Source organism: Elgaria multicarinata, chromosome 1 (genome assembly GCF_023053635.1).
Source record: "Elgaria multicarinata webbii isolate HBS135686 ecotype San Diego chromosome 1, rElgMul1.1.pri, whole genome shotgun sequence".
In the NCBI taxonomy this organism is placed as follows: Eukaryota; Metazoa; Chordata; class Lepidosauria; order Squamata; family Anguidae; genus Elgaria; species Elgaria multicarinata.
This window is the reverse complement of record NC_086171.1, coordinates 156834928-156852708: the sequence shown is the minus strand read 5'-3', so window position 1 is coordinate 156852708 and position 17781 is coordinate 156834928. Positions and strand designations below refer to the sequence as shown.

The 17781-nt window shown below is 43.0% G+C and overlaps 1 protein-coding gene across 5 annotated transcripts in view; it reads left to right on the top strand.

The window, feature by feature from the left end:
- Positions 1–11970, top strand: part of CDC20 (cell division cycle 20) — a 34174-nt gene extending 22204 nt beyond the window's left edge. For 3 of the 5 annotated variants that reach the window (XM_063140193.1, XM_063140185.1, XM_063140203.1), the window contains exons 12-21: positions 5765–5984; positions 6244–6386; positions 7685–7781; positions 8922–9050; positions 9314–9510; positions 10271–10365; positions 10530–10761; positions 10850–10975; positions 11251–11368; positions 11592–11970. In XM_063140193.1, coding sequence (XP_062996263.1) covers positions 5765–5984; positions 6244–6386; positions 7685–7781; positions 8922–9050; positions 9314–9510; positions 10271–10365; positions 10530–10761; positions 10850–10975; positions 11251–11368; positions 11592–11764 — 1530 coding nt within the window. In that variant the 3' untranslated portion in view covers positions 11765–11970. Of the gene's footprint in view, positions 1–3385; positions 4481–4741; positions 5627–5764; positions 5985–6243; positions 6387–7684; positions 7782–8921; positions 9051–9313; positions 9511–10270; positions 10366–10529; positions 10762–10849; positions 10976–11250; positions 11369–11591 lie in introns of those variants that run through there. The other 2 variants (XM_063140211.1, XM_063140220.1) reach the window with 2 other exon arrangements.
- Positions 11971–17781: the final 5811 nt, after the last annotated feature.

Here is a 17781-nt window from a genome sequence, read left to right as displayed (position 1 = left end):
CTACTTGCTCCACCTTTAATCTTTTTAATCACAACTACTTCCTACAGCTGAGAAATCACTGTAGCTACTTGCATCAACACTAGTGCTAGTGCATACAACTGTAATGCTATTTGAGTAGTGCAGCTTCTGTGGAAGTACACTCATAGAGATCTGTTCAAATGAGTGGTTTTTTCTCCAAGATCAAACCCAAGAGAACTCCACTGGTTGTGAAGTACCAGCCAGCTGTGTACAGCACTGATTGGCTGAAACTTGTGATGTCGCAAAGACACCTCTTTTCAAAAGATTTTGCAAGTTTTTTGAAACGAAAAACAGGATAAGTGTTGAAAGAAATAGCGGAGTAACCTAAGGGGTGTGTATATGTGTATGACATGCCACTTAGGGGCCTACTCCTGGCGGAAACATCACCAGCAGGACTCTTACATCTGCAAAGCTTTGCATGGGCATACCAGGGTCCCCATTAGCACTGCACCCTAACCCCACCCCCTTGGAAGGCTGCCCAAGGGGGGTTGGGATTGCCCTGTCAATGTACATGCGGACAATCTCCTTGAAGCAAGAGGCAAAGCTTAAAGCTGAATCAGTGCTGGAATTGCTGGTACATCTTTAGTGGGAGGAAGCCAGGACAACCCAATGGGAGAAAAAAAGACATGACAAGAACTGTTATTTTAATGTTAATCTAGCATGCAGCTTTTATTTCAATAGCTTCTAAGTTTCTCTAAAAGAGCTATTTATAGCATGTTCATTTCTGGCCACTCATGAAACTCCTGGGTCAATTAATAGCTTAATTTGAGAGAATTATTAATTCCCTCGAATTAATAATTCGAGGGAAACAGCTACCTGTTTCCCTTGAATTATCCCCTACAGCGCTAAGCTGTCATTGTTGTTGTTGCTAGCTAAATCACACCCAGGGCAGCAGCGCTCCTAAGATCCTTTGCATATCAGGAAAAGGGTTTAAGGGGGGAAATGTAAAAAAATCGTAAAAAATCAACAGATGACCCAATCTGATTCAAATTTGGTATGCTTAAAGCTCTCCTTAATATCTATTACTGTGCCAATTTTGATCTCTTTATCTTTAAAACTTACGGAGATGTAAGCATTTGTTTAATTTGAAGCTTTAAAGTATCAAATCCTGCTCCTGCGCCCCCAGTGGCCGCTCGGAAAACAACAAATGATTTGCTCCAAAGTAGTAGCAAAATAGGAGCTTTATCACATCAGCATTATACTGCGCAATCACTGCAAATTGCATGCAAAGGACTCTGAAGTTTTCCAGTTTATAATCTGCTTTGACTGTGAAGTACTCCCATGAATCCTGCTTTAATTGTGCTATAAAGCCAAAAGACCCGACCTATTTTGCTACTAGTTTTGGATTTGATACTTTTAAGCTTCAAATTAAACAAATGCTTACATCTGTGTAAGTTTTAAAGACAAAGACATCAAAACTGGCACAGGAATAGATATTAAGGAGAGCTTTAAGCATACCAAATTTGAATTGGATTGGGTCATCCATTGATTTTTAATGATTTTCTTTACGTTACCCCCTTTAAACCCTTTTCCGGGTATGCAAAGGATCTTAGGCGCGCTGCCGCCCAGGGTGTGATTTAGCTAGCAACAACAACGAAGACAGCTTAGCACTGTAGGGGATAATTAAAGGGAAACAGGTACATGGGATGAAGCTATAGGTGGGGTCTTATAGCACAATTAAAGCAGGATGCATGGGAGTACTTCATAGTCAGAGCAGATTATAAACTGGAAAACTTCAGAGTGCTTTGCATGCAATTCACAGTGATTTCAGAGTATAACTCTGGTGTGATAAAGCTCTAAATGACGCTGAAAACAAACAGGACATCTCCCGTGGTTTCTCTGCTTATTCCATTTTTTAACAAATCACAGCTATGCTGGAATAAACCCCTAACGGTGTGAAATAAAGCTGACATTGTGCTATGATCTTGCTGAGGAAGGGAAGAAGTACTTTAAAAAGAGGGAGAAGAGGGTAAAAGGCTTCCCTGCAACAAAGAGAGGCAGAACTGATCCCCATGTGTCTACTCAGAAGTAAGTCCCATTGTGTCAAAGATTGTAAGCTTACAGCACACTCTTCTACTCAGAAGTAAGTCCTGGCTTTCCTGGGGGCTGTGAGGAAATAGATGAAAACAAGACTCTCCACTCCTTGGCACACATGCCAGGGAGGGAGGAGCTTCCTTGCTTCAACCATGTCCACCATTTAAAGGAATCCCAGGAAACAGCAGTCTCTTCTGCCTTGTTGCCCTTCTCCTCCCATGTAATTGAACTCATATCAGTCATGGCAAAGAACCAGGAAGCACAATAGTGCCAAGTAAACAAGGGGATTTCCCTTAATGTAGAGACACTCTGATCCAGGTTGAATATCGGAGACGATGTTGTGCAGAATGTAATGCACTCTCTGCCTACTACCATTAGAACTACTTGGAGTCCAGGAAGACAATTGTAGTGAACGAATGTGTGATCCTTATTTTAGAGGTAAATTTAATTCCATAAGGCCAGATATTAGAAGAATGCAAGGTACAATCAGTATAATCAAAATAGCAAACACAGAGTAAGCACTGCAAATCACCCCAGTACACTTCTTATCCAAGAAATACTAGAATTATTTTTTGTAAAATGTTTACAGGATTACATGTAATATTAAAAATATTAAGGGAGCGAGCGAGAATAAAAAGAGAAAAAAAATGGGGAGAGTTTTGCATGAGTATTCAGGCTGGGATGGGGGGAAAGGCAACGCATAGGGCATTTTGTAGAGATCCATTTCTCAAATGCCTGTTAAAACAAGGTTGGCTTTAGGATTCTGCCTTCAAACTTCCTGTTCTATGTACTATGTTCATTATTTTTTGTAAACTGCCCAGAGAGCTTTGGCTATTGGGCAGTATAAAAATGCAATAAACAAATAAAATAAATGTTCATAGCTCTTCCCTGTATGTAGCCTCGTAGAGTCTACATTGGTAATCATGCTCATGATCACGATAAAGATCTATTGGCTGGAATAGGGTGACTTCATGGGACTGCAAATTTATTGCATACATGTTTGTGCCCAAAATAAAACAAGCTGTCCTATATCCTAGTCATTCCCTCAATCCTGGGGAAATTGAGAGAATTGCATTGGGCTTGGAGGCTGAATAAAACCAGTTTTAAAGTTGCAGTCATATATACACCTATCTTGGGGAAAGTCTATTGATCTTAGTGGGGTTCCCTTCTAAGTAGATCTATATAGGATTGCACTGCACACGGGTAAGCAACCTCGTACCAACCAAACAGGGGGGACTACAACTCCCATAACCCTTTTTGGATTGGTATAGGTTAGTAGCCTGCCTGCAGTTCCCCATCTTCCGTTTGCACAAGGCTTAGGGGAGGAGTGAGCAACTTGTGGCCCTCCGAATATTTTGGCCTACAAGTCCCATGATCCCTCACTATTGGTTATGTTGGCTCCGGTTGATGGGAACTGTAGGAAAAAAACATCTGGAGGGATACAAGTCGCACACTCCTGAGTTAGGGGTGTACTGACACTGTAACTCTGAGCTTTCCCAACTCCCACCATGTGATACGGGTCTCGGTTGGCGCTACCTGAGAGCTGAAGCTTGCCCACGATCTCTATTAGGCTTGGGTGGTGGTGGTGGTGAGAGTCAGTGTGATGTAGTGGTTAAGAGCGCAGGACTGGGGCCTGGGGGATCCGGATTCTAAACCCTATTCGGCCATGAAGCTCACTGGGTGCCTTTGGGCCAATCACTAGCTCTCAGCCTGCCTACCTCACAGGATTGTTGTGAGGATGAAATGGAGGGGAGGAGGATCACGTAAGCTGCCCTGGGCTCCTTGCCGAGGGAAAAGGGCGAGATATAAGTATAATAATGAAATAATAATGCTAAAAGGCGATTTTTCAAAATATCTTTGTATGAGAAGCGGGGAAACACTTCCACCCCACTATGGCAGCCTTCCCAACCACTTCTGCAGGGCATCAGTTTGGGGAAGGCTGCACTCTAGCATCGCTCTCGCCTGCTCAGAAGCGGACTATATAGTAAACAGAGGCTTGAGAAAGCAGTATTTTTGGAGGGTGGCCCGGCCCGGCCCCGGCCCTATCTAATCGTGCCCCTGCGCAGCCGTCTCAAGTGCGAGAGGAGCGGAAGGCGAATCCCACCACGCAGCCAGGCTCCTCTTGGGATCTTCTCATTGCGGCGCCATGGAAACGCCGCCCCGCGTCACACGCGCTGCAGGAAGCCTCCTCCCCCACACGGCAACATGGTTGGCAGGACACCTCCCGAGTTTTACCCACGGCTCGTCCCGAGAGTAAAGCCGCGCCCACTTGTGGTAAGAGAGCCAATAAGAGAGAAGAGGGCGGATGCGCGTCCCCGGCGCCGAGCGGCCGTTAGGTTTGAAATGACCAATAGCTAATCAAAGCGGCGAGTTTAAATCTGGAATGGCGGAAGGGGCCGGCAGAGTTGCAGGCAGAGCGAGAGAAACGGTGAGTTGGCCTTTGGGGCATCTTGACGCTCCTCCATTACCCGGGAGGTTTTCCCCACCTCAAGCCCTCTGGGGTCCCTCAATTCTGGCAACACCTGCTGGGGTGTGTGGCTTTCCACGTGCATTTTCCGTTTTTAGGTAACAGCTGAGTGGTGCATGAGGTGGTTCCCCCCACCACCACAGCCAGGTCAGTAATTTTATTGAGGATATATAGCTGGTAATAAGCAAAATGACATCCAGTTGCGGTAGCACAAAGTGGCAATCTGCGGCTGTCCACATGTTTTGGTCCAGAACTCCCATCTGCTCTAGTTGGTATAACTTCCAGGAGGGATGCAGGAGTTGGAGGCCAAAATATTTGGAGGGCCACAAATCGCCCATCCCTGTAGCAGCCGGTCAATTAATAAAAGTAGTGCACGATCTCTCGGAACTTGGATGGGAGGCTGTCAAGTACAAAGAAACCTCATTCTTGCCAAGAGTCTTGTGGCAAGATCCTTAAACATGAACAAATTCATTGAGGCATACGTTTTTGCAGACTGTAGTCCACTTCAACAGATGCATGGAACATTATGGAAAGTTTCAGGTTTATGAAGTACCCATGGTGAGGTGGGGTAAGAATTGAAAACAGTGAGGTCAGGAGGAAATTAAATGTAGAAAGTTAATCACATTATTAACAGTGGTCGTTTACACTGCAGTTCTTGCTAGTAACACAAATATCCTGGCACTATTAACACATGTATAAAAAAATCGTTATCCCAGTTCAAGCCTCTAGCAATGGAATTAAACTGTTCCAGAATTGTTACCTCTCTACACACCTGATGAAGTGGACTATAGTTCGCAAAAGTTTAAGTCAGAATACATTTTGTTAGTTCTTAAGCTGCCACAATATGTTGTTGCTTTTGCTTCAATAGACTAACATTGCTACTCCTTTTAAATCATTCCAATTTTTGCTACGTAGCAGTTACTGAAGTGCCAGCCCTGTGTTTGGGCTTGTAGGACTTGAAGCTGCAGTTGGGGGCTGTTGCTGTGTGTGTGTGGGAGCCCCATACACATAGAACACCAAATGTTGGAAAGAAAAAGGGGGTGCAATATAGCACTTCCTATGTGCAGAGGAAACACAGCTGTGCCATTTCAGAAGTGACTTTGAAGGGTAAGAACAGATGTGTGTGTGAGTGTACAAGCATGCATGTGCACAGTCTTATTGGGGATCCAGATATATCTTGGATTCACTTGGTTTACTGTTTTTTCCTTATCTATTGACTAACGTCTCCAATCCCTTCCCATGCAGCACCCTGTTCCTATGGCACAGTTCCTGTTTGAGAGTGATTTGCATGGGCTGTTGAAGTTGGATGCTCCTATACCCAATGTGCCCCCTGCACGATGGCAGCGCAAAGCCAAGGAGGCTGCTGCTGGCAGCACTGGATCTGCCTCAGACATCACAGCTCTTTCACCTATGAAGCCAGCTAACAGGTCTCATAGTACCAGCAAGACCCCTTCCAAAACACCAGGTAAGATCCATATTGTATTCAAGGGGCAAGTACATATTGGCTGAGTGGCTAAGGACGCTAGAAACTAGCAAGTGCCATTTCCTTGTGCTGTTGGCTTTCTCCAGTTAGATTTGGGGAGTTGCAGGGCTACCACATCACTCAGTGGAACATGGGAATAGCTACCAAAGTACCAACTCCTTGATGTGAGTCTAGCATTATCTATTCTATGGGATATAGATTAAAGAGGTGTAATAGTTTTTTCTCTACCTCTGTCCTGCAGGCAAGTCGGGTTCCAAAGTACAAAACACTCCAAACAAAACTGGAGGGGATAGGTACATCCCTAATCGCAGTGCTATGCAAATGGATGTGGCCAATTTCCTCTTGAGCAAAGATGACTCCTCCGATGAGACACCCACCAAGAAGGTGAGGAGTGAGCTTTTATTTGTGGCCTTTAAGCTCTTCCATTCAAGCTCTTGTTCGCTGCCATACAAAAGTGACCCAGGAAAAGATTTTGAGACCTAAGGACTGACTGGCAAGCCAAACTTTTTGGCAATAGGGTTTATAGCTTTAAGTAGAAAGTTTGAAGAGGCAAGTGATCCTCCCCTATGGTGTCCTTCTGAAGATTGGTGACTAATGGGCAAGCCTTTTGACCATGCTGGCTATAAATCAAAGTGGTCAATGCATATCCCTAGCTTGTCATGTGTGTGCATGTGCAATTAAAGAGATGTAAAATTTCTGGAAATTTTGAAGCCATGGGGAAAAAAAACGATTTTGGGTCGGGGGATTGACATTTTCAGAAAAATTGAAAAAATGCAATATTAGCATTTTTTCCACATTGAAAGTCACTTTGTTTCTTTAGGAACATAAAATGTAATTATGTTCAAGTTGGCTTGGCATAAAATTATTACATTTGGTTTATTAAAATTACAGTGTATTCAAACAATTATTATAAATTGAATTTACTTTTTTAAATTTTTACTTTTTTTGTAACAAATGGAGCTACAAGCTCCTGAACTGTAAGGATCATCTGAACTGTAAGGAACCTCTTTGGTTTTGCAAGTTTATGAGGAGCAGGCAAAAAACAATTTAAAAAACCCAGAAGAAACCATCAACATTAATAACAAAGAAAATTATTTATGTCTCCGCTAGTCTGCCACAGTGTGAAGCACTCATTCCCATAAAAAGAAATGAGAAAAAGGGGGGCCAAGCTTCAATGAATATTCAAGAAATTTAATCAGGCTAATTTTCTGAGCTATATCTGTCAGTCTCTGCTTCAGTGGCAGTGCCCCCTAGAGGCAGAAATGCATCTTGCTCTTACATTTGAGAGTTGTAGTCTCAGTTTGCAACCTAGGACTTGCTTGTCCTTGGTGCACAGAAATTGTAATTATCTGATATTGTACATAGCTTTTAGAAATTATTTGAAAAAGTAAATATCAGAACACCTTGTCTTAAACATTTTACTCGTCATGCTAAAATAAAACATTCCATAACCCATTTGTTTATAGAAATATCCTACAGTACATGGCTTGAGTCATCTGTTCTACAAATGTTATGCCTGCTCCCTGCTTATGGTATACTGGCTTGTGTGAGTGAGATGCTGGATTAGATGGCCATGCAGATGCTTTCAGTTCTGATTCTGCCACTGTCTGGTGTCAATGGGCTTGCAGCTGCTGAGCTCTCTGTCCCACTGATCTCTTGTAATGCTTTCCCCCCCCTTTAAGGAGCATCAGAAGGCCTGGGCAATGAATCTTAATGGCTTTGACATAGAGGAGGCAAAAATTCTACGGCTCAGTGGAAAGCCCCAGAATGCCCCTGAAGGTAGGTCTGTGTTACGCTAATTCAACACAAGCTTAGTTGGAAAATTAGCTGCATGCTAGATAGACACTATGCTTGAAAATGCGTCTCTTTAGATGAAACTCTCAGAAAAGTATTTACCCCTTAAGATTGTTGAAGACACAAAGTGTCTAAACTAGTACATTGATGATGATCAGGCTCCTGCAAATGGCATCCCTTGAATGCCTGTGCTATGTCTTTAAATGGGAATTGATACAGGGAAATGATGCCTTGGGTGGTAATCAAGTGAATCTTTGATACTCCCAGCTTATAGGCTCCTTGTAAATATCTTATGCCATAAAAAAGGTTGTTTGCTTGCTTTTTTTGCTCAAGTGGCTGTTTAGGACTGTGGTGTTGCAGGGCACCAACCAAGTCATTATGAAATGTCTTTGCTCTCCTACATCAGAGATACAGAACCTCAGGCCTGGGGGCCAAATCTGGATGACCACACCTTTTGCCCCATTCCCTTGCCTCTGATCACTTAATGGTTTCTTGGCTTTTGTTCAGCTTTTTCTCCCTTTTGAAAGGTTAAAATACCTAAGGCCAAGTCACAGAAAGCAAGAGCTCAAAGATGCTGGTATCGTGGGTCTTTGGGCATGCCCACTGCTGGACCATGGCCCCAAAAGCTTATCTGAAATGGAATTTGGCCCTTAGGTTGAAAGCGGTTCAACCCTTCCCCTACTTCTCTACACAAATGGCATCAGGGAAGGTCTCCTTGGATTAGTTTGTGTTCTGCTTTTCAAACAAAAATATATAGTGCAGTCTCAGACAAGTTTACTTGGAAGTACGTTCCATAGTACTTAATGGAATAGAGTCCTAGATAAGTATGCATGGGGCTGCAGTCTTAGTTCAAGTGGCAGCATAATTCAAAACTGGACTTAAGTGCATGGCTTGCAAAGGGGAAGCTTCTCTCCCAAACCATTTGATTCAAGCCTGATATGCTTAGAACAACAGGAGTATGTGGTGTCCCCCTGCCCTAGTTGCTTGGCACTTGGGCCGATCTGACTAAAGCCCCAAATATGGGTGGGGCAATTGAGTTGAAGCTAGACCTAGCAGAAGCAAAGAAAGGCATTGACTTGGTTGACCTTGGCTTGGACTAGTAATCATGCTAACTCTCTTCCCCAGGATACCAGAACAGTCTCAAAGTGCTCTACAGCCAGAAAAACACACCAGGCTCCACTCGAAAGAATGGCAGATACATAGCCTCCATGCCAGACCGGATTCTGGATGCCCCAGACATTCGCAATGACTACTGTAAGCAGCCAAAGGCATAGAACTCCAGCTCCACTAAGACCTTCTTGCATAACTGTAAAAATGTAAATGCGATCGTATTTCCAAAAATGCCTTTAGGGTGTCTGTCAGTTATTGCTCTAGCGACATTGTGACTCCATATTGCATTAGACTTGGCTGTTGCAGAGGGGCAGGGAGAGTTTGTTAGGCTTTAGCTGTGGTTTCCTGACTATGGGGGGTTGGGTACATGGAGAAAGGCACTGGATGTTGCATCTCTTATCATTTAGATCTGAACCTCATTGACTGGAGCTCCCTCAACTTCTTGGCTGTGGCTCTGGATAAAACGGTGTATCTTTGGAACTATGATTCCCGAGAAATAATTCAGCTTATGCAAATGGAACAGCCAGATGACTACATCTCCTCTGTGTCATGGATTAAAGAGGGAAATTATCTTGCTATTGGCACAAGTAATGCAGAAGTGCAGGTAAGAGTGAGGTTATTTAATTTGCTCTGGGGATTATTTTTTGGTGACTTGATCCTTTGGCTGTGGAGCTGGGAGCAAGATAAGCATAGAGACTTAGGAACTCTTAACAGAAGTTATGTAAGGACTCTTTTGGGATGAGGATTTCCAGGAGAAGTCTCAATGCTTTCTAGCCAGTGCAGGCTATGGAGGCCAGTGATGAGAGGGTATTCTGGGTTTAAGGGTGATGATTTAGCTGGTTTCCTTAATAGCCATTCTGGCTGTAGCTTGATTCTCTCTTCCTTCTAGTACATCCAACTGACTTTAAGGGGGTTTGAGCAGGACTGGAGAAGCTTCAAGCTTGCAGAATTTATTTTGCTTTTACTAGAATCCTGAGATCCACTGACGACAGCCTCGTGGAAAAGGCACAGAATAATAGAGTTCTGAATCCCCACTCCGCCAATTCCTTCATCTCCAATACTATAATTTGCGGGGAGGTTGTCATTTTGTTGTTGCTATTGTTAAACATTGGGAATGGGAGACTCTTGCTGATCTATGATCCTGAGATCGACCAGTAGATCCAGATCTACGTTCTGTACATGCCTGGGTTAGGGACACGTGGGATAGTCTTCATGTATTCTCTTTGTCCCCATGGTAATATTCCAGAACATAGTAGAGATTAACAAGGCTGGGTACTAATTCGGCTTCGGCTATTGGGCGGTATAAAAATGTAATAAATAAATAAATAAATAAATAAATAATTCTTTGGTTATGATGGTTCTAGTTATGGGACATCCAGCAGAAGAAGCGACTACGAAACATGGTCAGTCAGTCATCCCGTGTGAGTTCCCTGAGTTGGAACAGCTACATCCTGTCCAGGTAAGGACAGGTCCTAGACAAGGGATCTTTTGCGTATTACTTGCTAGGAGTACTGGGAGCAGGGGGAAGATTTCTTTAGAAGGTCTCTTAGCAGGAGAACAGAATTTGAATACTCCTGGTACCTTTGGTTTTATAGAGGGACTTACTAATCTTCTGTCTTACAGTGGGTCACGGACAGGTCACATCCATCACCATGACGTTCGTGTGGCAGAGCACCATGTGGCAACACTTGCTGGCCATACCCAAGAAGTGTGTGGGCTCAAGTGGGCACCTGATAGCCGTTACCTAGCCAGTGGGGGAAATGACAACCTGGTAAACATCTGGCCTGCTGTCCAAGGAGACAGTGGGTCCACTCGTCCTGTACAGACCTTCACGCAACATCAAGGAGCTGTTAAGGTGAACAGGGTGGTGTGTATATAAATAGCATATGCTATGTTGGTGCTAACAGGAAAGGGTGACATACTATTACACCTCTTTCCTTCAGGCAGTGGCTTGGAGTCCGTGGCAGTCCAATGTGCTGGCAACAGGAGGTGGAACAAGTGACCGGCACATCAGGATATGGAATGTGTGCTCTGGTACTTGCCTTAATGCAGTGGATGCACAGTCCCAGGTAGGTGCAGCCAGTGTTGTCAAAAGAAGGCAAGGAACACATCAATGTTGGATACTCTTATGACAGAAAATAGATTTCCAGATGTAGGCTTCAGCTCCTGCCATTCCTGACCATGGCACATGCTAGTGGGAGTTGAAATACAAAATATCTGGAGATATACCTTCTCTCCCTCCCTACTCTAAGATAGTGCTGCTCTATTTTTACATGAGTGGTTGTAGAAAGGTACTGGATAGGTGCTGTTCTACTTAATATAAGTTGTCTTTTGTGTTTAACAGGTGTGTGCAATACTTTGGTCCACAAATTACAAAGAACTTGTTTCTGGTCATGGCTTTGCCCAGAATCAGCTTGTGGTGTGGAAATACCCATCCATGTCCAAGGTTACTGAGCTGAAAGGTGAGTTCAGGTGTGGAAATAGTTCAAGGGCTAGATTCATCTAACCTACAGGTTGTTGTTGGTAGTGCCTTCTTCGTGCAAAAAAAAAAAAAAAAAAAAGCCTGATTAAACATCACTGTGAAGGGTCCTGCATCGTTGATTACAGCTATTATTTTTTCAACTTGTCTGTAAGGACCCTATTGACAAAGTGTGTTTGGTGTATTAATTTAATATCTTTCCCCAGGTCACACTGCTAGAGTGCTAAGCCTGACAATGAGTCCAGATGGGTCTACAGTGGCATCCGCAGCAGCAGATGAAACATTGAGACTTTGGCGCTGCTTTGAGCTTGACCCAGTTCGTAAAAGGGAGAAAGAAAGCAGCACCAAGAGCAGCATTATCCACCAAGGCATTCGCTGAGCCTGGTCCACCCCTCTTCAAATCTATTGCTTTATGTACAGAATTTTTAACAATTAATAAATATTTCACTCTCCCTCTAGAAATGGTGTTGGTATATGGGTTGATGTTTGGGTGTGACCTGTGACATAATAGGAGAAAGTGCATTTAAGCTGGCTACCTGCAAGGACTTGGGCTGTATACAATGTAATAAAACATAACTTTCCATCCACAGTTGTTGGTTTATTTAAGACCAGAATGTTCACTTTCAATTTAGCATTTCATGTGCTCTTTAAGACAAACATGCAGCCCAGCCTACAGCTGATATCTATTGAAATGAATATGTACCTATATCGTGTGTGGCTTTAAAAATTGTGCTTATTCGAAATAAGTCTAATGGAACATAAGGAGTTTCTGCTTCAGGAAAGTCTGTGGGTGTAGTCATGAGAAACTTCCTAGGGAATCAAGAAATGAATTTTGATGGGATAGTCAACTGACAACGTGTATCAGAGATGCTGACACAATAAATCAACATGCACCCTCAAGCTACATCTGAAGTGTAATGAATTTCACTCTACTTGGTGCCATCCAGTGGTGTAGGCACTGGGGTGTGTTCCACCTAGTAGGAGGGAGGTTTGTATTAAAGCCTAGATGACTGGGCAAGGAAGTGCCACCCACTTCTTCCCTAGGGCCAGTTTTTCTTCCTTTCTCTGGTGTTTGGAAGAGGGTCATTTGCTGGGTCTGCTCCTTGGAACAGATCTGAAGGAAGATAGAATAAGGTGGCAGTTTCAACAGGACAAGTGCCTTTCCTACAAGAGGTGCAGTTCTCTTTCCTCTGTTCCCATGTGCCTTTTCAGGCCTGGAATGGAATAATGGGCCTTGCCTTTCTCCACCCACTCCTGAAAGATACATTGCTAGGCTTGGGAGTTGAGTTGGATTATTTATTGGGAGTAGCACAGGAGTGGTAGTACGTCAGGTGGTGCTTTTCAAGTGCTCCACATCACTCTGGATCGGGTGCTGAGCCCTGTAAGATTACTGTAACATCCTAATGTGCCCACAGGTAGAGGATGCATGGCCTGGATGAGGCATTCCAAAAAGCCTGAAGCAATGCTTCATCTTGGCCATGCCCTCTTACCCAGACAAAAGGACAACATCGTCACTTTTCCCCAGTCTGGGACTTGACCTCTGCAACCCTCTGGGTGCAGGAGATGATCCATTTAAAATACTATCTGGAATTCTAGCAGTGCCTCAAGTCAGATTCCTAGCCTCCCTGTTATTTCCATATAGCTATGGAGCAGCAGATACTTGAAGTAATTCAAAGTAATTGAAACATGAAAGGTTACTTCTTAATTAAAATGGACCGAAACTGGTCTCATGCAACTGACACAACCTCTCACCTCATTCACCTCTGACTAATGTGGATTGGGCATACTAGGGATTTTACTCTACAGAAGAGCTAAAACACACTGCCCATTTTCGTTTCTTACGATCTATGTCAATGTTGATCCTATAACAATCCCTCCCTTCTTCATCTAAGCTGTAGGAGATTCTGTGTCTGAATACAAAAAGTAGGGCTTGTAGTTACACCGGACTAATCAAGGTATGTGAGATCTTGTGAAAAAAACAGTGGCCTCTCTAGCTCATCTTCAGCAGCAATATCAGCTGTAGCCTTGATAACGCACTGGCAGAAAAGCAAGAAACAAAATTGTGACATATATTCCTTTTGACAAAATAGTGCTGTGCCTCAGGTGAAACACTTCTTAAGTTCCTTTTATTGCATAGCAGGGGATGAATAGTACAGCTGTATTTTGTACTCCAGTCAGGGCTGGGCAACTTCTACAGCCCCAAGTGGGGTTGGGTGGAGGAGCCAGGTTTCCTGCAGATCACTGTAGCAGGGAGGATGCTTTAGACTTACCCTCATCACAGTGATCTATCTGGAAAAGGAAAGTAGGTGGGTTGATTCTACTTTTGTATCCTCTTTGGCAGAACTTCCAGTACAGGTGCAAAGGAGTCATCCCTCACATGATGTTTCCCAGAAGAATTGGGAAACTGTGTGTGTATGATTCTTTTATTCTGTTACGGAGGGGGGAATGGGAGGGGACAAGGAATCTGTGGTGGGTCTCACAGGTGCCTTTTGATGGCTGCATGCAGCTCTACCCCTGCTCTAGCTAGATCAAAAAGACAGCATTTTGTATAGAGTTGCAGGGGACTGTGCCATAAAACAAGCTGTTTTGTGGTTGAGAATTGCATTGTCCTGCTAACTTACCTGCTTCCACTGTAACAAAGGATAATGACTTCTGCTGACATAGCATCTTATATAAGAATACAGTAGCGTAAGGCTTATTACTAGAGATCTACTTGACTAATTCTGCTCATTTATTTATAAGCAAAAGTTTGAGCACTGTAGATGGGCAGAAAATTTGAAAGTTATAAAAAGTCTAAAGCTTGAGCTTTAATAGCCAAACAGCATATTTCTGCATCCTGGCCAGGAGCCTCAGGTGGTCAAGAGACTACATCTCCCATGTAGCCAGGCAGGTACACAGGGAGAAAACCAAAGGTGAGGAGGGAGGGAGGGCCTTGGGCTTTGAGTTGAGCTCCCTCTTGGAGCTACCATATTGGCGGCAGGGATGGTAGTGGAGGAGAAAAAGAAGCAGCCCTAGGAAAAGCCAGGTTTTAAAATGTGGAGGAAGAGGGAAAGAAGTGGGCTTTAGGCCTGAGGGGAAGAAGCCAATGTCGTTCAGCGGTGACGGGTGTGAGGAACCAAGAGCCAAATGAGGGCTGACATAGCAGGAGTCAAGGAACTATATGTTCCACCCTGAGACTAATAGTATGAATAGAATTTAAAACCCATTGTGTTCCACCTTCTGCCTTGCTAGAAAGGCTGAGAGTATGGTGAATGGCAAAGCCAGCAGCATCACCTCTAACACTTGTTCCCTTATTGAAGTAGTAGGTAAAGCAAGACGTCTTCAGTGGCTGTGAAATTCATTGTAGTACTATCTTTCAGTTCAATTCTTCTAGACAAATTGGCCTAGCAATTCAAACACTAAAATATCTTCTCTCAGACTTGGCTGTTCAAGGCTTGCTCCTTACACTTTTTATATATAGGAAATTAGAATAGAGTATGTTTGCTGAAGAATGACTTTTTCATTCTAGAACAAGGGTAGGAAGTGTAGCGCCCACTGATATTAATATGCCCCTCAACGCTTTTCTTGGAGCGCACAGAAGTGCTAGACCCCTCCCACTTGCCCCCCTCTCCTCAATAACACATTCTCTTACTAGCAGTTGGAATCACTGTGAAATAAGTTTCTGGTAGTGCTGAAAATGTGGGTTCAAAGGAATTCTTCAGTTTCTTGGGGCCAATTCAGCTATGCCACGTATTCCCACAGAAGCTATTTTGTGGGGGTGCCCAGGACAGTTTCTTAAATTGCCAGATGTGCCCATGGATCAAAAAGGTTGCCTATTTCTGTTCTAGAAGTAGTAGCTCCTGCTACAGCAGGGAAGGAAAGAGAAAAAAGGGGAAAAGCTGTTGATGAGTGTCTTAGCGTGGTGGCAACCGCAACTACCAATTATGTTGCTCAATGTAAATTTGAATCCATACTGCTTACAAAATTCTAACAACTAAAGTACAGAGAATCTAGTGTCCCACTCCCTATTTATGGGCTGTTCTACCCTTGACCCATTGCTGTTCCTCTGCTTTATACAGCTGACTTCATTCTTATTTAAACATAGTCTCTAGGAATGGAGTATGTACTGTAGCTTATTTTTATAGCTTAAAAATTGTGCTTCTCCTACCTCAGTTGCATTCCTGTAATGTGGCAGGATAAGAATAAAGCTTATAGAACAAGTTGTTTTTATTGGTCTAGAAAATATTACAGCAGCTACACACACACCCCTCATGTCTAACAGGTGTCAAGTGCAAATAAAACATGCAACTGTGACCTGAAATGAGAAGCTTGGCAAGCGGCTCTACCTTAATTAGAAATGAGAACATCAATCAGTTTAACTTATTAATGAATTGCTATTAGGGACTGTACTTCTATCAAGACTACCTACAACAGTTTTCTCTTCAGAAAGAAACTCCACACAGAATTAAATTTCAAGTCAGCATGAAAAGCAAATACAGCTAGAGAGACTTTTACTTGAACCAAATGTAATGTCTAACAATAAATACTGAGGATAAGAGAACACAGGGAAAAGGCTAAATAATGGTCACTTCATTGTGATAATGAATTTCACTTTTAGGTGTGTTTCTGTGTTTTGTACGCAAGAAGTCTGTAAAATGGTCAAGTGAGAGGAATGACATTAGTAAAATAAGTGCTTGAAAAGTTGATGCCTTTGCAACCCTCTGTGAGAAAATTGCTATTAAAAAGTTTTAAAAAATCTTAAAGTTTAGCTTTTATTAATAGAAGGTACTGGAAAAATCACTGTTTAGTACACACACTTCTTCCCACCCTTCAGCAAATAAAAGCTTCAGTGTAATTATATTGATAAGTTCAAGTAGTTCAGACTACAAAAGACTGTAAATATAGCAGGTCACCTGTAATAAGAATCACCAACAGTGGTAGCTTTTGTAAAACTGGGGAAATAGTTCTTCAAGCTATCAACAAGGCAACTAGTATTAATGGCGACGGATGGGTGTGCCACATCCAAAAACCTTCAGGCTAGTAATTTGAGGCTCATTTTCAAATGTAGTTTGTTATGCATGTCAGACTTAACGAATAGAACAGCTTGTACCCCTTGTCCAATTACTTTCTCCTATTGATTTCTTCCATGTTTCAAACATATAGCTCAGCTCCATAGCATTTTAATAAGACACCAATTAGCCTATCAGCTAATCCAAACAGAAAACTCTTCCAAAAGATGTCTAGTTTTTCACAAAGTTGCAGGCAATCAAATTTTACTTATACAGTAGCTACTCCCATTACTAAGACACATAGCTACTCTACATAACACCACACCACAACAGGACATAGAGCCAAAGCTGTTTCCACTTTGGCTGGGTTTGGACGATCACATTGGGGGGAAGAAGCCATCATGGCTTCTCCCACCCCTGTCCTGCATGTGCAACCTCCATTTGCATTATTCCCTGTGCTACAGTGCAAGTGAACGTGATGCCTAAGCCCTGCACACAGCGCGGGGGGGGGGGGGGCTTCGTACCCACCCTACAACCACAACGTGCAGTAGAGGTAGTAGGGTGGGCAATAAGCCACCTCTGCTTCATACCAAGTTTGGACGACACACCAATTTGCACTGCAGCATGGGAAGTAATGCAAACAGTGGCCATGCTCAAGGCAAGCGCAAAGTGTATGTGTGTGGGGAGAAGCCATGATGGCCTGCCACAATAGTCCAAATGTATCCTTTATGTAACTCACTTAACCATCTGTAAACATTTGTAGTAAGGTAGGCTACATGTTGAATATAAACACTATCTATTGGGACCTGTTCAATAGTGAATCCATGAGAACAAGTGGTTCTCGATCACAAGACCACTACTCCAAGTTTGGAAGTGAGAGGCCATTTTAGAATGGACAAGGCAAAACAATTTTGGTAGGAGGCCATACTGGCAAAACCTCATTTGGAATACAATGTCACTTTAAGTTTTCATTAAGAAATTACTGATCAGATACTAACCTATTTACTCACAGCAAAGGATGTTGAAAACAGACATGCACAGGAGAACAAACAATATCCCTTGCATCATAAAAGATTCTTGAGTCAAAACATTTGTATAAATTGGGAAGGCTACCATAAGCATTAATATAGGATATCTCAAACAGATTGGGGGGAAGGAGACAGTACACTGTAGGATATCAGCAGCAGAAATATATTAAGTAGTGTTACAGAAGGTTCTATTTCAACCTAACAATGAATTTTGCTTAAAGGCTTTAAGACAAGATAATCATATTTGAAAAATGGCAAATGTATGTGTCGTCAAAATACTGTGGGTGATACAATCTTTCCTGTAGTGTGCCTAGCAGTGTTTATGGCACAGGTTACTACTCCTAGTCCAGTTTACTACTCCTAGCACTGAGGTAGAGAGC